The sequence below is a fragment of the Lampetra fluviatilis genome, chromosome 49 (genome assembly GCF_964198595.1).
Source record: "Lampetra fluviatilis chromosome 49, kcLamFluv1.1, whole genome shotgun sequence".
NCBI lineage: Eukaryota > Metazoa > Chordata > Hyperoartia > Petromyzontiformes > Petromyzontidae > Lampetra > Lampetra fluviatilis.
Window position 1 is genome coordinate 332130 of NC_136323.1, and position 20769 is coordinate 352898.

The following is a 20769-nucleotide window of genomic DNA, read 5'->3' on the forward strand; positions in this document are numbered from 1 at the left end:
CATCGCTCCACCCAAGAATCGATTATTTATGAGGAATGCAAACGACGGGTAAATATCACAATCGAGCTAAGGAGACCAACCAGACGATAAGAGTTAATCGAACAGCGATGGCAGCCGCCACGCGCCTGGCCTGGCAAGCTCATTCGAGTCGAGGGGTTTCATTGATGGAGAGTGAACATCAGGATTCAGAACCCGACACGTCGGCAAGCCGGTGGTGCGTTCCTCCGGCGTGCGGCATTCACGCAGAGATTCAAGCACACACAGAGGCTCTCTTCCGCAGACACGCGGTCCAGACTGGGCTCGCGTGAACTGGAGTTGCGAGCGATCGAATGAGAATAAGGGCAGGTCACTGGAGGTCTCACCGACTGCGACACACACACCACCCTGTGCACGAGCTGACACACAACGGATGTTCACATGGAGACTGTAAAAAGTAAGTAAAGGTACAAGAGCAGCCCTGCAATGTCCTAATCACGTTACTGCCGGCAGTAGGCCCTCCACTCGAAGGAATTCTAGAGAAGCTCTCTGCAAGGCATAGGGCCAACTCGTCCTCGCTGGCCGTACATCTTGGTAGAAGTGGAAGTGCCCACACTCTACCCCACCGCACGCGAAATGCCAATCGACTAACTGTGGTGCACCCCTTTATAAACCAGCAACTCTAGGTTCCAAGTCCAGTGTGGTGATCATTACTCCACAGGCAAAAACACGTCTTACTCAATTGGGACTGTACGTAGCAATAATGGCACCCTACAGCCATACTAATGCCGCAGCTCACCCTTGCCAATATGACTCATCCCTAGTCCCTTGACTGCTCACCTGGTTGAACCAAATAAACTTGAACCCATATAACATAAAAAAACACTCAAATTATACACATAAAATGATTATTCCTGTATCAACTATTTTCAACTTCTTGGTTCTTTTGGTAAAGTCACGTAGAATGGAAATAATAAAATAATAAAACTAAAACATAATAAAGTCATATTATGCCCGTGCATTGTGCAGGATTATCCTCCATAATGCACGGGCATAATATGACTTTAACCCCCCGCCAAACCTCCTACACATTTCACAAGTAGTACTAATCGCATATCTGCATTTCCCATAAATATGCTAAATTCCTCTTGATATGCAAATTATTTTGTCAAGGCGCTCTTTTCCCCTCCATCCCAGTTTAAATAGACGCTCCAAGCCTTGGGTGTGTCATTCAGACTCTGTCTTCTCGACAGACCTGTTCTCCACCTGAGGACGGCTGCTTGCGTTGTGGCCGAAACGTCGTGATAATTATTTTATTATGTTTTATTTTTATTTTTTTATTATTTCCATTCTACGTGACTTTACCGAAAGAACCAAGAAGATGAATCCCTGCAGTCACGAAAGCTTTAAATCGAAACTATTTTCAACGTGATTTCTTGTCAAGGTAACAAATTATAGCATTGTGTGAATAAACTGAAGGAATGGCTGTCAGTCCCTAACCTCTATACTACTTCCGCTTTAAACAGGGGCCATGGAGAGTGGTGTTGGTGTAGTGCGGTGAGCACACCGTAATATGAACCTGGCCACCCAAGCTGAATGCCTGAGCACGGCTAACATCAGTGGCGAGTGATGCCAGAATCGGTTTGAAGCTACCCCTCGATCGGCCCACCGCATTAAGGAGCCAACACTGGACACAGCCTTCATCCAGCAGTGGACTAACAATGATTATTATAGTGCACTCTGACCATTGGAAGATGACGATGATGCTAATGATAATGGCGATTAGAATAATGGTAATTATAAAGGTGATTACTATCATGATTATGGTCAAGATAAATGATGATAATACGTGAAATTATTACAAGCTTAATGATTAAAAATAACACTGGGAATGACGTCAATTAATAATAAATAACGATGATGATGGTGACGACGTGCATAGCAATTGACTGATAATTACAAGAGCATGACTACTGATGATGGCAGACCACGGCGTCGACCGCACGGTGAACGATACCGACGGAGACAAAAGCGTGCACGAAGACGGCGGCGGCGGCGGCGTTACCGACCGGGTGGTTTGGGCCTCGCCGGTCTCGGCGCCCCCGACGACGACGCCGCCCCCCCCTCGGACGACGGCCTCCGCACGGGAACCGAGGGCAGCGCCGTTCCCATGGCGAGGGCCAGCGGCGTGGGCACGCAGCCAGACAGGCGGTTGTTGGACCCTCGCCGCGCCGCCTCCCCGCTCCCCTCTCCGCCGTCCTCTCCCCCCGCGGGCACCACGGCCGGCAGCGACGGCAAGGAGGACGACGCCGCCATCGCCGAGGAGCCGAGGCCGCGCGGTGGCATCGCGCGCCGCTCGGGGCCGGGCCCGAGGCTCCCTTCGGACGTGGCCGCCGGCATCGGCGCGGCCTTCGCGTGCAGCGGCTGCGCCTCGTGGCGGAACGCGGCCGCGTCGGAGTAGCCGAACTGCCCCGTCGATCCGAGGGCCGCCGCGTCGGGGTAGAGGCAGTAGGGGGGCGGCGTGGGGAGCTGCGGGAAGGGGGCCCCGTGCAGGGCCGGGTAGAGCCCCGTCGGTGGCGGGTGGTCGCCGTAGGCCGGCGGGAAGTCGGCGAACCCCATGGGGGGCGCGCTGGGCGAGGGCCGCTCGCCCGCGTCGGGATCCGGGGATTTGAACGAGGGCGCCAGATCCGCTGCGGTCGGGTAGTCCGGCTCGGGAAGAGGCTGCGGCTGCGGAGGCTGGGATGGCGCCACGGGGTCGGAGGGCGGCGCGGCCTCGGCAGGACGGGCGGGCGCGGCCGCCGGGAGGGTCGGCTTCTCACTGCCTTCGATGGGGACGTTGCCGATGAGGAGGGGAACGCGCACCGTGAGGTCCAGCGACTTGACGGAGACCTGAATGCGGCGTGCACGACGTAGGCAGAGTTGAACAGCCTGGACAGAGCACGAACCCGGCCAGCCGAGTTCGATTCACGCTCACGACCAACACCGGTGACGATTATCTGAACTGGTCATGGCCCTCCCCTAGGTCGACTCAGCTTTACATTAGTACCTGGTGCGACGTGTAAACATCGCCACTTGGATGCAGAGTACTTACCCCAAAAATCTGTTAACGATATCAGGGAATCTTGGTTTTTGTCTTTGCATATACGTATCTCTTTTGTCAGTTCACTGCTGGATGAGGGCCTCCCTACGCCATACTTCACCATGCTGGTCAGCGTGGGTGGATGAAAGCAGAAAGCATAGATGTAGGAGCACAGAAGTACAGGGCAACACGGGATTTTACGGAACGACTACTTGCTACCTACCATACAAGCCCGGCAGCAGCTTATAGCAACCTGTTGTGCATAGTGATGGCCCATCCAAACACTATCCAGGATTAAAACTGCTTGGCATCTGATGAGTTAGAGCACATTTTTCCAGGTGATTTCGTCATATGCCGATGCATATACATTACATACAAAATATATAAGTACCACTTTGTGAAAAACCAACACTGGTCACTCTGTAGATAGTCTGGTGCCTGCCATAGTAAAGTGGAATTTACACCACTGGTTCACTGCCACTAACGCAGACGAGCACCTTCACAATTACTAATTTGAGAACGCAGGCCCTTTAAACCGGACGTCCGTTAGCACGCTGCTCCAGTTATGGCGTGCCGCGCGACCAGCGAGCGGTGTGGCAGCGGCTTACGCGCCTACGCTGCGATCTTGGCGGTGACCTGGATTCAATTACCAGCTATGCACAACACCTGGGGCAAAGTCGCCCCATGGGACTGACTCACCCAGATTTAATCCGTAGCTGGTACCGCGGTGCGAGAATGCAGAGGTACACCGGGGAAGGTGTGCTGATGAAAGAAGGCGGACGTGGTTCTGGCCACACCATCATCGCGTGTGCCACGCACTCGCTGACAGTAGCCTGTCAATTTTTTTCTGTGTATACATCTGTAGTATGTGTGTATACAATGCATGTACAGCAAATTCTTTGCCACTCCATTAGTAAACTTTTTTCGCACTGTAACGAAGCTAACCATGCTAATCAGAGGTGCGGGGGAAATACAACAAACTAAACACAAAAAGCAGCTCTAAAGAAATGAGTTTTCAATCTAGATTTAAAAGTGCATTGCTCCAGCGGCTTCCTAATATTAGAATGAAGAGCATTCCAGACGGCCGCAGAAGCGCATCTGAAAGCACGCGAGGTAGTGACCGTCTTTGTTTGATGGCTAGCCAAAAGTCGCTGCTGCGAGAGGATGACCGGAGTTCGCGTGACGATGGTTTATGTTCCTTGACGAGATCACCAAGGTATTGTGGTTAATTTGTGGCGAGCACTTTGTGTGTAATGAGTGGGACCTTATAATGTAAAGGCCTCTTGATGCCACATCGGCCATGGGGTTGCTGACCATACACCGCAAGGCTGGTCAGTGCGGGTGGGCGAAGTTAAGGCAGGCGACGGGGCAGGATTGGTTCACATATCACTCACCACTGATATTTGCCGCGGCAGGGAATCGAACTCGGAGCCCCCGGGGTTCGTGGCGCAGCACGCTGGTAACCTCCGGACCACCGCTCCGCCACACCCCGTGTAAATATTGTAATTTTATACTTCATGCAATATGCACAAAACTAAGCGATATATTCATAAATTGTTTAAATATGACTTTCAATTCAATATTAAATTTGATAATTTTACATAAATCATACCATTGCTGTATTGTTAGCCTCAGTGCACAAAACCCAGAATGCACCACCCCAATTTTTTTTTTATCTGGCCGCACCAATGAGCACATCTCTTAACCCTGTCCCGTTCTGATGAAATACGTGTAAGTGATCAGTTTTTCTTCCAAGACGTTCGACAGCAAACGAAACGTCTCGCAACAAGCGTCAAAACACGCCAACCGCCGGGCCGCACCGATACGCGAGTGACCACGTGGGCGCTACGACTCGTGACCGTACGAGCACCGCGACGAGTGACCGCGGGCGCTGTGCGTGGGCACCTGCACAAAGTGCTCCAGGGAAATGAGCTTGCAGCCGGGTAGCTCCGAGCAGGGCAACGCCGGCACGGAGAAGCGCTCCTTCCACTGCGTCGTCTGCTTGGGCCCGACGCTGCCACCGTCCTTTGTGACGAGCGTGGTCAGGTCCACGATGTCGCGCTTGCCCCTGTAAGTCACCATCTGGGAGGGACGGTACACGGTAAATTGGCGGTTAGGTGGAATGTGCGGTTAATCGTGGGTCAAGGGAAGTAAATGAGGCCGTGGCATTGACAAAACAATGCCTTGTATGCCGAGCGAGCTGGCAAGCCGGTATTTTAACGAAAGCTCGACTGATGTATGTGAAACTTCTTTCGCTCTGTACGTAGCCAACCGTACTAGTCAGAGGTGTGTGTGTGTGTACAAGGAAACACTCAGATAAACGCGCGCGTCAGATGTGGACCCTGACCGGCAGCACACTCGTCATTTTCAACGCAAGAGTCCAAATTGTGTGCAGCACAAAACAATACTTTAAAAAAAACAATGATACAGATCTGGGCATTAGTGTTGGTGTCCAGTGTCCAAACGGTGACAATAAATTTCGATTTAAAGCTTTCGTGACTGCAGGGATTCATCTTCTTGGTTCTTTCGGTAAAGTCACGTAGAAGGGAAGTAATAATACGTGACTTTACCGAAAGAACCAAGAAGGTGACAATAAAGTAACCAATCGGGTCACTTCATTAAATAAATAGTCCAACGTAAATCTCTACAAATCCATTACAACATAAATTATTTTAATTTGCCTATTAGCGTGGATATTGATGTCATGTCAAGAGATGAACAAACACGTTCTCTGGGAATTCTATCAGAAAATGGCATCATCGCAAGTTTGAGAAAGGCCTCTGGTGAAATCAGAGCACTACTTCTGAGATTCCCTCATTTAGCTCCCATTCACTCAGCAGTGGGTGCACCTTCCCACAACGCCCTGCTTTATAAATGTTTATTGCACACAAAGCAACCTGAAAAAGTTGCTATCCCTAGAGCTGGAAATTTTCCAAATTAAGTCAAACTTCATATTTAAAGATGTCTTTGTGCAGTCGCTGATATCCAGGCTGACACGAGAACTCAGTTTCATTGTCATCGACTGAAACCCAGGATTTCAGCAGTGCCGGCTTCGACGCTCTGACAACGCATTCGCTACCCAGCCATTACTTCCCAACCACATTTTAGCAATGCACTACAATCCACCTTTTCACGTCTACTAAATCTTATCCAATGAAATCCAAATTAAGCAAATATGGAAACCTGTACTGCGGTGTGATGTCAGGACCAGATATTAGAAGTCTCTGAAGTAACGTTTGCAGAAAAGGCCCTTTTTTAATGACATCAAATTATCATGATTTACAGCCCTTTGTTAATCCACTGCTGGATGAATGCCTCCCCAATGCCATGTCGTTAGACCATACTTCACCACGCTCGTCAATGCGGGTTGTTAATGGGGGGGAAGGGCACCCATGACCATATCACTCGCCACCAATGTTAGCTGTTAGAGGGCCAGTTTCATGGTGCGGTGTGTGTTAACCACTGCGCCACTGCTCTGCCTGGTCCCGATCAATAGCAGAGAGAAGTACAGAGGGAAAGCAAAACACTGCGAGCTGCCTCCGTTCTGGTTGCGACAAGAATATTTTATAAAGAAGAGAAGAAATATTATTAAACCGAAAACACCACTCAAGATATTGTATGCTTGATAATTGAAAATGTTTAAGTCGAGAAATTAATTACAAACCCGATATTAACGAGGCTAAATTTAAAACAGATTTGACAAAGCTTGCAACGGAAGAGAGGCCGTTAAGGCAGTGCTGCTCTGTGGCCTATTTTAGGTTTTAAATCACGAGTACACGACTGAAACTCCAAAACGCACTGGTGGTCTGTCACCTAGCCAGGAGATGGGGGTAGAGACTATGGATTGTTGAATACTTTTGTTCAGAGCTTTAAATGGTGTCCCCTCGTATGCATGGCATTTCACCAGCTTGCCCGCTTTCTTCCAGTGTCCAACACTCATGGACAGAATTTACCAAACGTCAAAATGCAATAATCTCCTGAAAAAGAGGCTTTCCTGGACAACTAAAAACCATTATTATTAAACATAACACGCGATAATCATTCAACATCGTTACAGAAAATTTGAATAACAAAATAAAAAATCCATCCTTCCCATATTTGTCCCTCCACATAAAAAATATATTTAAGTATTTTTTGTGACACAATCCATCGGCCACACAGCCTTCTGGGAGTGTCCCATCAGCAGCATTGGTTCAAAACAAGCAAATCTTGGACCAGTTTTGACAGTCTCATTAGCATTCAGGCTAACCAGACACTGGTGAACTGCCCAATGTTATTAAGAACGTGACCTTCAAGACTGCGGAACCAGCAGGTGTCTCCCTTGAGCCGTCAACTCTCAGGCAGCACAGCGACACCAGGGAATGTGAACCCACCTGTGGGACTTTGCCGAGACTATTTAAGCTAGCCATCAAACCTTTTGGTTAGCCATCAAACCTTTAAGCTAGCCATCAAACCTTTTGGTTAGCCATCAAACCTTTTAGCTAGCCATCAAACCTTTTGGTTAGCCATCAAACATTTTACCTAGCCATCGAACCTTTAAGCTAGCCATCAAACCTTTAAGCTAGCCATCAAACCTTTAAGCTAGCCATCGAACCTTTTACCTAGCCATAAAACCTTTAAGCTAGTCATCAAACCTTTAAGCTAGCCATCGAACCTTTAAGCTAGCCATCAAACCTTTAAGCTAGCCATCAAACCTTTAAGCTAGCCATTAAACCTTTAAGCTAGCCATCAAACCTTTAAGCTAGCCATCAAAGCTTTAAGCTAGCCATCAAACCTTTAAGCTAGCCATCAAACCTTTAAGCTAGCCATCAAACCTTTAAGCTAGCCATCGAACCTTTAAGCTAGCCATCAAACCTTTAAGCTAGCCATTACACCTTTAAGCTAGCCATCAAACCTTTAAGCTAGCCATCGAACCTTTAAGCTAGCCATCGAACCTTTAAGCTAGCCATCGAACCTTTAAGCTAGCCATCAAACCTTTAAGCTAGCCATCAAACCTTTAAGCTAACCATCGAACCTTTAAGCTAGCCATCGAACCTTTAAGCTAGCCATCAAACCTTTAAGCTAGCCATCAAACCTTTAAGCTAGCCATCAAACCTTTAAGCTAGCCATCGAACCTTCTAGCTCGCCATCAAACCTTTAAGCTAACCATCGAACCTTTAAGCTAGCCATCAAACCTTTAAGCTAGCCATCAAACCTTTAAGCTAGCCATCAAACCTTTAAGCTAGCCATCGAACCTTTAAGCTAGCCATCGAACCTTTAAGCTAGCCATCAAACCTTTAAGCTAGCCATTAAACCTTAAAGCTAGCCATCAAACCTTTAAGCTAGCCATCAAACCTTTAAGCTAGCCATCAAACCTTTAAGCTAGCCATCGAACCTTTAAGCTAGCCATCGAACCTTTAAGCTAGCCATCAAACCTTTAAGCTAGCCATCAAACCTTTAAGCTAGCCATCAAACCTTTAAGCTAGCCATCAAACCTTTAAGCTAGCCATCAAACCTTTAAGCTAGCCATCAGACCTTTAAGCTAGCCATCAAACCCTTAAGCTCGCCATCAAACCTTTAAGCTAGTCATCGAACCTTTAAGCTAGCCATCGAACCTTCTAGCTCGCCATCAAACCTTTAAGCTAGCCATCAAACCTATAAGCTAGTCATCGAACCTTTAAGCTAGCCATCAAACCTTTAAGCTAGCCATCAAACCTTTAAGCTAGCCATCAAACCTTTAAGCTAACCATCGAATCTTTAAGCTAGCCATCAAACCTTTAAGCTTGCCATCAAACCTTTTGGCTTGGCATCGAACCTTTTACCTAGCCATCGAACAAAGATGGCCACTGCATCGCGCGCTTTCAGGGGGCGCTTCTGCGGCCACCTGGAACGTTCTCCCTTCCAACGTTAGCAAGCCAATGGAGCTAACCAATTCTAAATCTAGATTGATATCTCTTTTCTTTAGAACTGTATATTGTGTTTAGTTTGTTGTATTTTCCCAAACCTACGATTAGCACAGTTGGCTACATCCGGTGTGAAAGAAGTTCAAACATACAAAATAAACTGATTGAACTTTGTGGTGATTTGCTTGTTTTTCCACCTGAAATTTGTGATTTATTTTTTGGAGGCAGCTGTTGAATAAAACTCGGTGTCTTCTTTGTGTACAGCATTCAAGTCATCAACATGGCACTTGCATTCTGGGATTAGCACTTCTGATTCACAAACAACTAACATAACAATATCGTACCAACATCTTACAGTCATTTGGTTCAGAAAGTATTTTAACGTTCATGGGAGAGGTCAATTAATATATATTCCCAAAGTAATTCAGTTCCTGAAGAAACGCTCCCAGCCCATCGAGCGAAACGTCAGACATCATGCCGAACAACACGTTGTACAATAACTGAATCGTTCCTGATGTTCCTCAAGCTCCCAGCACGTGGAGTGAAAACGTCAGACACCATGGTACAACCCCAAAAACACATGGTACAACCCCAAAAACACATGGTACAACCCCAAAACCCCTCAGAGACATGTAGAGCACAACCGTGAAAACCTGCGCAGTCGCAGCAACCGTTAAATCAAGTTTCTGGATTGAACACAGTGAAGACGACACCCTAACCTAAACTAAAAACCATTTTTATTTTACCAGGCAAGGCCCACTGAACTATGAAGCTCTTTTTCAGAAGCGACCTGGCCACAAATGATAGCTCAACAAAGTGGCTTATCATAAGGATATGTATAGCAGCCAAATACTCTAAACGCATGTTCATAAATGTGGAGGAAAAAACTGGAGGACCCGGAGAAAAATCCACGCGACCACGGGGAGAGAGACATCCAAACTCCAAATATACAGCAGGCATCAGGGTCGGGATGGAACCCATAACCTCCTGCATAACAGGCGAGGCAGTTAACATCTCGCCACCGTGGCACCACTCATCCAGATCATTGAGGGGACATGATATTGTTGAGGATGGAAGTGACATGGGCACATAAAGGGAAGGCACAGCTGACAAAAACAACCATATGTCATCTTGCACGTGCCTTGAGCAGTGTGCCACAGGCTGTGCACAATGATCGTGAAACTTTATTGATTGAAAAAAAAAGAGCATGGGCAGTTACGGTCAGGGGTTTTGCATATTGAGGTCACCACTGCGACACATCGAGAAGTACGGCAGAGGCACTGCAGGAATGTCACTAGGGCACTCCCTCACGACCAGTTAAAACATCTGGCAGATAAGAGATATTTGTTTTGTGGCTTATATTGTCCACTTAAAAAAAAAACTCACCAAGCCAATTCTTGAGCTACATGTCGTCGTGAGTCACAGAACATTGTCTCAGCTTCTGTTCTTGACTTGCTCTCAGGGGTTTGGTCTCGTGGTGTCCATGGTCTGAGAACCTGGGTCGTGTTTCCACCTGGTCACGTGTAATTTCTCAAAATGATAACTTCGCGTGAAATGTGTCAATATTGACCGATTGATACATTTTATTGAAAGGTAAACTATACGGCTTTTTCCCCAAAATTGTATTGTAAGACAGTTTTATGCAAATGTATTATTTAAAAGTAGGTTGAAAGTATTTGGTACTTTCCATTCTGCAAAATGAGATTGTTTTCACTGTCTGGAGGATGTGGCCTTGACTGGGCTTGGCACTGGCCTCGACTGTGCAGTTGGGGACAGGCACAAGCGCTGTGCCCATCAACCAAAAATCGAATCTTCAACTACGCCCGAGATCTATTTCGCTGTCTTGCAGCGCTGTACAACGTCGCCATCGAGGTGTCTTCGCGGTGCAAAGGGTGCACCGACATAAAACGCGAATGGGGAAAAAAAACCTGACGACTGTTGAAAACTATGTTTTTTTTAAATGCTGCGTTGGCATTTCAATCAGCTGCTAGTCAATCTGAGCAGTGTTAATGTTTAGTGATGGAGTCAATGGCACAAGGTACTGGGACAGCCGTCATAAAACTGAAAATTGGTCATGCGTTACAAAGGTCATCCTTTGTCCACAATCACTTAAGGACAAGGAACATGATTTAACGCCATGTCTTTTGTGTTCGTCGTAAACAGCTGACATTCGCAGACGTGACCTAAATAGTGAGGTTCTCTGCATTGCACATCAAGTGGCCTATCTTCTATGCATCATCACCACCACCACGGTGGCTAGGAGATGTTAACTACCTCGCCTGGTGTACAGGAGGTCGGGGGTTTGATCGCGACCCTGACGCCTGTATATTTGGAGCATATTCTCTCCCCGTGGTCGTGTGGATTTTTCTCTTGGTCCTCTAATTTTTCCCTGCAAATTTAGAAATGTGCATTTAGAGTATTTGGCTGCTATAAATGTCCACGTGATAAGCCACATTTGTGGCCAGGGCGCTTCTGAAAAAGAGCAAGATAGCTCAGTGGGCCTTATATGGTAAGGTAAAAAATGCTATAATAATAGTTAGCAGATCACCACCTCCAATGAATTGCAGACAGCCAATTTCTTGTAAAGTCACATGTGCAAGGACAATATTACCAATTATAAAGTACTGATTTGCACTGGCCCACAGTGGACTACTGTTATACAAAGAACAAACAAACGATTGATAAGCGCATCAATTTTAAGAGATGTATTCCCAATATAGCGAACGCTTAACTGCTATGACATATAGTTCAAAAACATGAACATTCACCAATAAAATGGAACAAAAGCTAAAAACGTGCACAAAGGAACATGGATAAGTGCACACTTGCAATTACAGAGACAGGAAGGGGAACACGAGAAGCAGAGAAGACGAGCCGGTAAGAGACATGCTGCTGAACGTTAATAATAATTATAATGGGCTTGGGAAGGTCACGTCGCTACAAGAGGTCTTGTTCCTCTCCCTCCGACCTGTACATGAAGCAGTCCCCCCCCTCCTTAACCTCCTTTTGTTCCTCTCTCAAAGCCTCACCTCTTTCCCATTTCCCATTGCTCTTCCCTCCCCTTGCCCCCCCACTCCCTCCCGTCCCCCCCCTGCTCCTTCATGACCCCTACGTGACCTCTGTTATGGGTTATGGTCACTCATTCCTCAACCCTTGCACACCCCTGCCAACTAATTCTCTATATTTTTCACCATTCTTTAAACAATGTAAAGCGCCCTGAGCTAAGGCACTCGGTAAATATGAAATAAGATCACGTCCGGCGGCCGATACTATCGACAGTGGCAGCCCAAGGCGAGAACACTCCTGAGAGGGAATAAACCACGGACGTGGAGCCATGAAGTCCACCTGTGTGCAGGAGGCCATTAGAGGTGGCGATGCCTTGGGGGAGCCTTCATGCAGCAGTCAATAGATGATGGCCGATGACAGTGATAATAATGAACGCGCGTCCATTTACCATCATCATCATCCACACTTGTCCATTTAAATGTGTCCATTCACTCTGCACCTCCGATTAGCACGGCTGGTTACGTGCGGTGTCAAAGAAGTTCAACGTACACACATCTGACAACCTCTGAGTCTCAAGACAAAGACTGCAGTGGGCACGGTTCCACGTTCCTGCAACTGATTACAAGGCTTCACTTCTCCACATTGACTCCAGTCTCAATGAAGAATGTGCACACACATCAATTCTTAGACCAATGATATGTACACGTTCAGGCTTTTTAGGAATGTACTGCTGGAATAAGCCCCCCCCCCCCGCGCTGTGTGGGTTGCGGGGTTATTTAACTGTTTTGACCAAGGTGGTCAGTGTGGGTTTGGAAAGTAGGGACAGCAGAGACAAAGAGGAGCTTAGGAGTACAGTATAACAATATATTTGGTTGCACCGCCCTATTAAAAAAACAGAAAAACCCAAAGTTCAGAGAAAATATTCAGCAAAGGAATGAAGCCTGGGTTTTCACGAGGAAAGAAAACTGAAATCGGCACAGCCCAACATTTATTACAATTTAGAAACTTGTGTACGGAACAGATTCGAAATACCCAATCAAACTACTTTGAAAGAGTTGCCGACTAAGCGTAAAAAATAAAAATCTATCCCAAAAGAATCCGATGAAATACATTCATAGAAAACACCACACAACCACACTCTCTCCCGGCCGGTCTAACGGTAAACAATCACACAGCGGCGAGGCGAGCGCAAGGACAACGAATCTCAGGCCATTGGCTCCCACGCTGCTGCAGCAGGGGCGGCCATCGCCACAAGCGCCCTCTCCCGATTGACCTCTCGACTGCCCCCACAATGCCATCCCTCGGCCACCCATTCCTCGCGTGCTCCCTATCACTTCCGTCTCTCAGTCCACGGGCAGCGGAGCCTACCCCAGCCACCCTGAGCCCTTATATAACGCATCATGAAGTGATTTAAAATATATAACCCTTGCCAGGCGGTGGTGGCTACGCATGTGCCTCTGACCCAGTGCAGCGGAGGCAGCGAAAGTTGGCGGATCACACGGATGTTGTGAAACGTCTTTCCCGTGGGTGTCCGAGGAGCTATTCCGTGGCTCAATAGGAGAGGGCAGCACAGAAAAGTGCAGACGAATCCTCATCTGTCTCCATCTGTAAGGGGAGAGAATGATGGCCGCCCCCCCCCCCTCCCTCGCGCGTGTGGGGGGTTTCTCCAGGTGCTCCAGTTCTCTCCCACACGTATAAGCCATATAAGAATATGTTTTACCCTTTCTGGCAATAAAACAGGTGTTAAGATGTTAAAACACCAAACAGAAACCTTTTGCAAGGAATCATGTCTGCATTAACCACATATATTCTTTGCATCTTTCGGTAAAGTCACGTAGATAGGTTGAAAGAAAATAACAAAAAATAACTAAAAACTACGACGTTTCCATCACAACACAAGCGATCGTCATCAGGAGGAAAACAGAGTAAAGCTGCCTAGGCAGACGGTTTTGAAGGTTTAGAATGTCACACTAACACAGCCACCTCGCGCGCCGACACGGCAGCGGCTCTGCGATCCCACATTAACGTTCTAATCTCTCACATTGACACAGCCACCTCCAAGCCTTACGTCGTGGACGTCGTCCCCGATCTCACATCAACATGCTAATGTATCACATTAACATCACTAGCACCGCCCCCACTTTGTTGATGACCCTTGGGCTACGCCCATTCTAAACCTTCAAAACCGTCTGCCTCAGCAGCTTTCCTCTTTTCTCCTCCTGATGACGATCGCTGGTGTTGTGATCAAAACGTCGTAGTTTTTTTGTTATTTTCTTTCAACCTATCTACGTGACATTCCCGAAAGACCTAAAGAATATGAATTCCTGCAGTCACGAAAGCTTTAAGTCAAGATTTAACCATATACTTGTGGCGAACACGCAAACAAAAAAAACATGTTATGATAGCATATGCATTGTCTTGTACATCGGATGGAAACGTTTTAAAATACAACCCAATGCAGAATCCTCCTGAAAAAGAGCCATTGTAATCAGCGTGGCTTTTCCTGGATTGACAACGCGTAGTACTTATTCATGTATAGTAAATAACTCAGCCAAAATCCTCTGGCACTCTCCCACATTGTGTGAAATTGGCATTGAAATTCCACAGTAAATTGAGCAAGTGACCTGAATGTGGCCATGAGCTTTTGTACATATGCAATGCACATCTTTGTGTGGTGCAAAATCGATCATGCACGGTGCCTAATGATGGGAAATTGTCTGGTGTGTGTGTGTAAACACCACGTTTACAAATAACATAACAATTTCAACCAGTCCAGATTGTCAAAAAAACCTTCATAATAATAACCATTACAACAACAAAAAAACCTGTTTCTTATCTCTTGGTGGAATTCGACCTCAACTAAAATCAATCCTGCTTCAGTGCCAGGGGACATTACTTTATCAGCCACCACAACAGTGTTAAATTATATATATTATTGAATTTCAGATAATAAAATATGTTTGGTCGCATTTATTGAGTTTACACAAGCCTTTGTGGCATGGCAGATAATCACATTCGAATCCCGATAGACTCTTGCTAAATGCACGACGAAACCCGTATTCTTTCAACACCATAAAGTCGTCCTCAATCCTTGTAAAGATAACATCACCGAGTGCTTTTTGCCAGCTTTACAATCCAAGATGTTGATGCACATTAACATTTAGAAGGACTTTCTCACCTCAATATCATTGTTATTCACACGTAGAGCTTCACAAAACATGTTTTATTCAATAAATTATTTCTCCTAAATCCGTCTCATTATCCATTGGCCACACGCTCATCACATCCACATTATTGCCTAAAATCTATTATGGTGATGTGATTTATGAAACCCACTCATCCCATAATATGGAGTAATCCTACCCCTGTCTTCCCTTTGGCCTTTGGCTTTATTATCAAAGTTCCTTTGATCATCACTGGGACCGTCACTATAAATATGACCACCTACCATGGAAATTACAGAGGGACGTAGATTGGAAAGTGTTCCTCTTCGCAATGTTTATTAGGGAATTAAGGGCCTTCCATCAGATGTATCTCCTTTGCTCATGACGGAGTTAAACCCTCACAACTTGAGCTGTGCTACAAATATTTCATTTTTACGTCACAAGAATTAACACGAGATGTGGAGAATGTTCCGTCATCCGTGATGCTTCATAAGCTCGGCTCAATTATTGTCATAAGAAAGCGCCTCTTCGTTTTGACAATCCTCAAAGACACCGGTATAACCAGGACACTGTTGACAGGCAACCCGCACTATGGACTCGATAGTAAACCACTGCAGTCGACACTTCTTCAGTGAAGGAATAGCAAAACTACAAACTCTCCACTAAAGTCATATTGTGGCTAGCAGACCTCAATACTGACATTTAGCTTTTAGTATTATTAATGTGCAGACTAAATTATAATGACCCCAACACTGAACCTTGTTGGATGCCCTCTTTATGGATAAACTCCTAGAACTGACTCCATTAATTATTACACTTTCAATAATCAATTAATAATACAACGCTGAAATTAATGGGTTAACAATGTGTTAATGTATACTAAATCATGGGTTAATAATAAATGGTAGCCCCTCCAAGATCTGATGAACTGTCATGTGATTCAGGGTCTGAAATCTGGACTTACGTTTAAAGATTTTTTTGGTTGGTTACCACTGTGGAACATGAAAACTCTTCAATTGCTGCACTGTTTCCATGAACCAATCACCAGTGCAGCATTAAAGGCAACGGTGCAGCCCTGCAATTGCTTGCTCATGCATATGCTGGTGAAAAGACCTCCATGAGAGGGGGCGCGTCGGAGGAGAGACGACCTGCGGCCACTCACACCGCCGGGCGGGCAGAGGCCGGGGAACTGAGGGAACTTTGTCTCAACTGCCTTGCCGGGAGACTGCACCGGTGACCCCGGGAGTGTTGCGAGTCCAGCGTGCTACTCACCATTCCAACGCAGCACCACATGTATTCTTCACAGAAGCTTTCCCCTCCATATTTAGAAACATGCGTTTAGAGTATTTGTTTGCTATAAACGTACAGGTGACGAGCCACTTGGTTGAGCTATAACTTGTGGCAAGGTCCCTTCTGAAAAGAAGCTATACAGCTCAGTGGGCCTTACTTGATGCAATTTTGTTTAAATAGTTTATATATACATTAGACATGAAAATAAAATAGTTGATTCTTACACGTATGATCCCACACATACTATCTTGAGCATTAGAGTCAATTTTAATTCATGAATCATTTCATGGCCAGTGGCCGGGTGGCTGGGTGGCCAGGGTGCTCCCCACTGAGCCAGGCGACAGCTTCATTCCTGCCACAGTCACCATAGAATCTGTGCAGGGGGGGCAAAGAAGGCATGAAAAGTATTTGTGACACGGCCATGTTTCGCTGTGACACTCATTGTGTGCCAGTGCCAGAGCTCCCACAATGAATGGGTACATTGCCTGCAATAGAAATACTTTAGGTTGGATATGAACATTTGTATTACTTCATTTAATAGTTTTATTCGCTTCGCTGTCCAATTTTCATGGCCCGGGTCTTTCATGATGAAGATATTGAGCGCAACAAATTTACTTTATTCATTTACGTAATAACAAACATTCACCCTTAAGCTGATTTACAATAATGATCCACAGAGGACACGTCTGCATACCTGCTTTTCAACAAAAGGTCTTCATCTATATAATGCTAATTAGTATTAACATGACACGTGGTGTTAACAATTCACCTTCTGGAAATATTAAATCCCAGCGATAATAGCACACGACACAGATTTTGCAAGCAGTGCTTTGGCTGTGCGTGCTACCAGCTGATCTCCATGATAATGTACACGTCGCATTGTCCAGAATACTAAACGCGAAAAACTCAAAGGTCCAAAGATAGCGGGCAGGACACCGAGTCTGCATGTATAGGAGGAGCGCTGGGCTGTGAATCCCAGGGCTGTGTCACTGCGGGAGTCATTACCAGTCACATCACCGAGCCAGTGACCTTTAGTGGATGCTTTTATTCATTCCACATTATGGGCAGGGGAAGGGGACTGCATATAACTTTGCAAGTCTGAAATACAAAACATGTGTGCACACAGGAGATTGATCTTGCTCGCTGAATGAAACTGCTGAACTTGGGCCCTTTCCTATTTCAACGTCTTTTTCTAACATGAGCCAGTGGGTGGCTTCAGGGGTAGCCTCATGCTGAACAACTGATATGCTGCCAGCGAATGATTGAAGTGGCCAGCGGTGTAACTATGTGGCCCTGTGGTTTAAGATGTCGACTTACGTGGAGATTCCTATATAGACAGACACGACTGCAGCAGTGGTGTCATGGTGAATATGTGAAATGCTGCCGGTAAATCATCTCAGCGGGCAGTGACGTTGCTTATGTGGTCCACTGTTCGACTGTTCGACGCTGGTAACCGCAGTCTCACTCGGTGGCTATTCTGAATCAACCATTGGTGTAACATGACAGCTGTCTAATATTTTCGTCGTTGTTAAGAACTACCACTACAGTGCATCCTTGACAACCTTAGTCCATGGGAACAGACCATATACTTGCTGATACCACCTGAGAAGGCCAAATCCTGAGTTTTACCAACAAACTTTAAATCGCCAATGAAAGCGAATTATGCAGTGACCGTATTCCATCAGCATTTCATCACGTAATCCACTTTTATTATTCATCTAGCCCAGGGGTCGGCAACCCGCGGCTACGGAGCCCCATGCGGCTCTTTAAGGACTGCTTTGTGATGTCATTTATTTAGGACTGCCTAGTATTTACATGCATTGCATCTCCTGAAATCTTGAGTTATTTTTCACAATTCGAAAAAAGACTCCTTTTGTTATTTTGGTTGCCGACACCTGGTCTATAAAAAAAATGCGACACTTCCAGCAGTACCACATTCTCCTCTGACCCATGGACAATCCACCGCAAAAACGGATTTGTGACTGGAGCTGGGAGGGGGGGTCGTTGCGCGTCTGTGTTGCACCGCTGCCGCGCTCACCGCTCTCGTCGCAGCAGCAGCGGAGACATCCAGCGGGCGTTCGGTGAAAGTGCAACCCTCGACCTTTCGTTCGGCTCCGACAAATATTTGCACAGACGTTTCTTCCAAACTAAACTATTTGTATTATTTTACCAAGTAAGGCACACTGAGATACAGAGCTCTTTTTCAGGAGTGACCTGAGCACAAATGAAAGCTCAACGAAGTGGCTTATCACGTGGAAATTTATAGCGGCCAAATACTCTCAACACACGTTCCTAAACGTGGAGGGAAAAACCGGAGGACCCGGAGAAAAATCCACAAGACCACGGCGAGGCAGTTAACATCTCTTAACTACAGGCACCTCTGGCACAAGCAAAACAAATTAAATCAACAAATATTTTCATCCAGCCACCCACCCGCCGTGCTCGTTCAAACCCGGCGATGGTACGTGTGGACATTGGCCATTCATCTACCAGGCCGATAAAACGGCAAGGCACAAGCTCTCCTTGTTTTGCTGATAGTTTTTGTTTGCTGATACGACAGTGCAGGCTATCTGTGAGGGCAACTGGGTGGTAGAGTCACCACCGCCCTCGCCACGTGCCCCGGGAGTTGGCTGATGCGGAGTCCATAGTTCAGAACCGGACACTTCTTTGCAAAGTGATTTAACTCTGATAGCAGAACAGGGTAATTGCTGATAAGATCAATATTTAAATTAAATAGATACATGATAATCAGATAATATACATTTTGACTTAAAACTTTCGTCACTGCAGGAATGCATCTACTTTGGTTCTTTCGGTCAAGTCACATAGATAGAAAAGACAAGCGGTCGTCATCAGGCGGAGAGAAAAGGGGGGGAAAGCCTCCAACTGCAGCTGTGTATAAAAGCCTCTATAAACAGTTGCAGCTGAAGGCCTTTTTCTCTCTGCGTGATGGCGACCGCTTGTGTTGCGATGGAAAAGTCGAGAGTTTTTATTTTCTATCTACGTGACTTTACCGAAATAACCAAAGAATAAGATAATAAACATGTATAACTATGGGACCCTTTCACCGGTATCAAGACAATGAATGATATACAAATACTTTTTTTTTATCATTCAATAGACATGTATTTTTGATTGACTCAAGAATTCCTCCAAGACCACAATCTATATAAATAAAGACCTTAATCTCTATGTCTCAAAACCTACCTCGACAAGGTAGAGAGTTGAAATTTGGTTCATAGGTAGCTTTTAGGACACAAACAGGAAAAATCAGAAAATCCGAGATTTTTCAATTTCAGCCCCCCAAATTTCGATTTTAAGTGCACCATGAACATGTTTGTGCCTGGTGTGATTCAGAAAACGTTCCAAATATAAGATTGTGGTTTTTTTTTCATTTGATAGAGCGTTAAATATCAAATAAATTTTAAGTAACAACCATTGTTCTATCTTTTATTGTTTTTGAGATATTTCGGATTTAAGTGGGTTTTAATGAAAAAATACATATTTTAAGATGTTCAAATCTGAATAATTCGAAAACGGTAAAAGATAGGACCTTCCCCTCAGAGCATTACGTGAATTAATTTTTGTTCTTTCTAATAAACAAATATAATGAAATCTTTAAATGGAGCAGTTTCCAATGGGTACGTCTTTAAATAGGAGTTGAATCAAGTCATAAATAATTTTAGTTTCGTGGAAAAATCTTTTTTTTGCAGTAGTTGTTATCATCTGATTGTAGATATATATTGTAAAAAAATCATATCAGGTTAATTATTATATTTATTAAAAACTTTTGCCTGGCCAAGACAGGCTTTATGAACTAGTCCCAAATAATGAGGAGTTATTTGAAAGCCTATGATATGCAGTTTACGTGAACGAGGTTGAACATTTGATCTTTGAGCCGATTATTTGGCTTATTGACCCCAAGCACTGCTTATCCACTCTATCATTTACAAAGCAAAAAGGCACGAGCCCCAATTCCAAATCACACATTAGATAGGCAAAGTATGTATTAATGTTACATCTCAATGGGTTTCCGACGAGTATGCTTCCTATAAAGTCACAGCAAATATTAGGTTTGTCTTTTTACAGGCCTGTTTTATGGAGGTGATAAACAAGGGTTGATGGTAGCCTGAGGAAAATGTGTAAACTATAGTCATCCATTGCTTGACCATTATAATTTTATTAGAATCAGCAATCGCAAGAATCATGACATCAACCCTGGTCAGGATTTTAATTTACGGCCTCAAATTGGGAGATAATCCATCACCTTTCAAAGTGTTAGAAATGTTATATTGCTCACCCGGTCGTCACTTTGCTAACAATCGGTTACATGCGTGTTCTGCTCAAGAGCCATTGACCGAAAAGTCACATA

The 20769-nt window shown here is 45.4% G+C and overlaps 1 protein-coding gene across 2 annotated transcripts in view; it reads right to left on the bottom strand.

The window, feature by feature from the left end:
* Positions 1-20769, bottom strand: part of LOC144948396 (arrestin domain-containing protein 1-like) — a 103857-nt gene that overhangs the window by 5137 nt on the left and 77951 nt on the right. For both annotated transcript variants that reach the window (XM_078877818.1, XM_078877817.1), the window contains 2 exons: positions 4961-5137; positions 2046-2865 (listed from right to left, as the gene is read on the bottom strand). In XM_078877818.1, coding sequence (XP_078733944.1) covers positions 2046-2865; positions 4961-5137 — 997 coding nt within the window. The remainder of the gene's footprint in view (positions 1-2045; positions 2866-4960; positions 5138-20769) is intronic.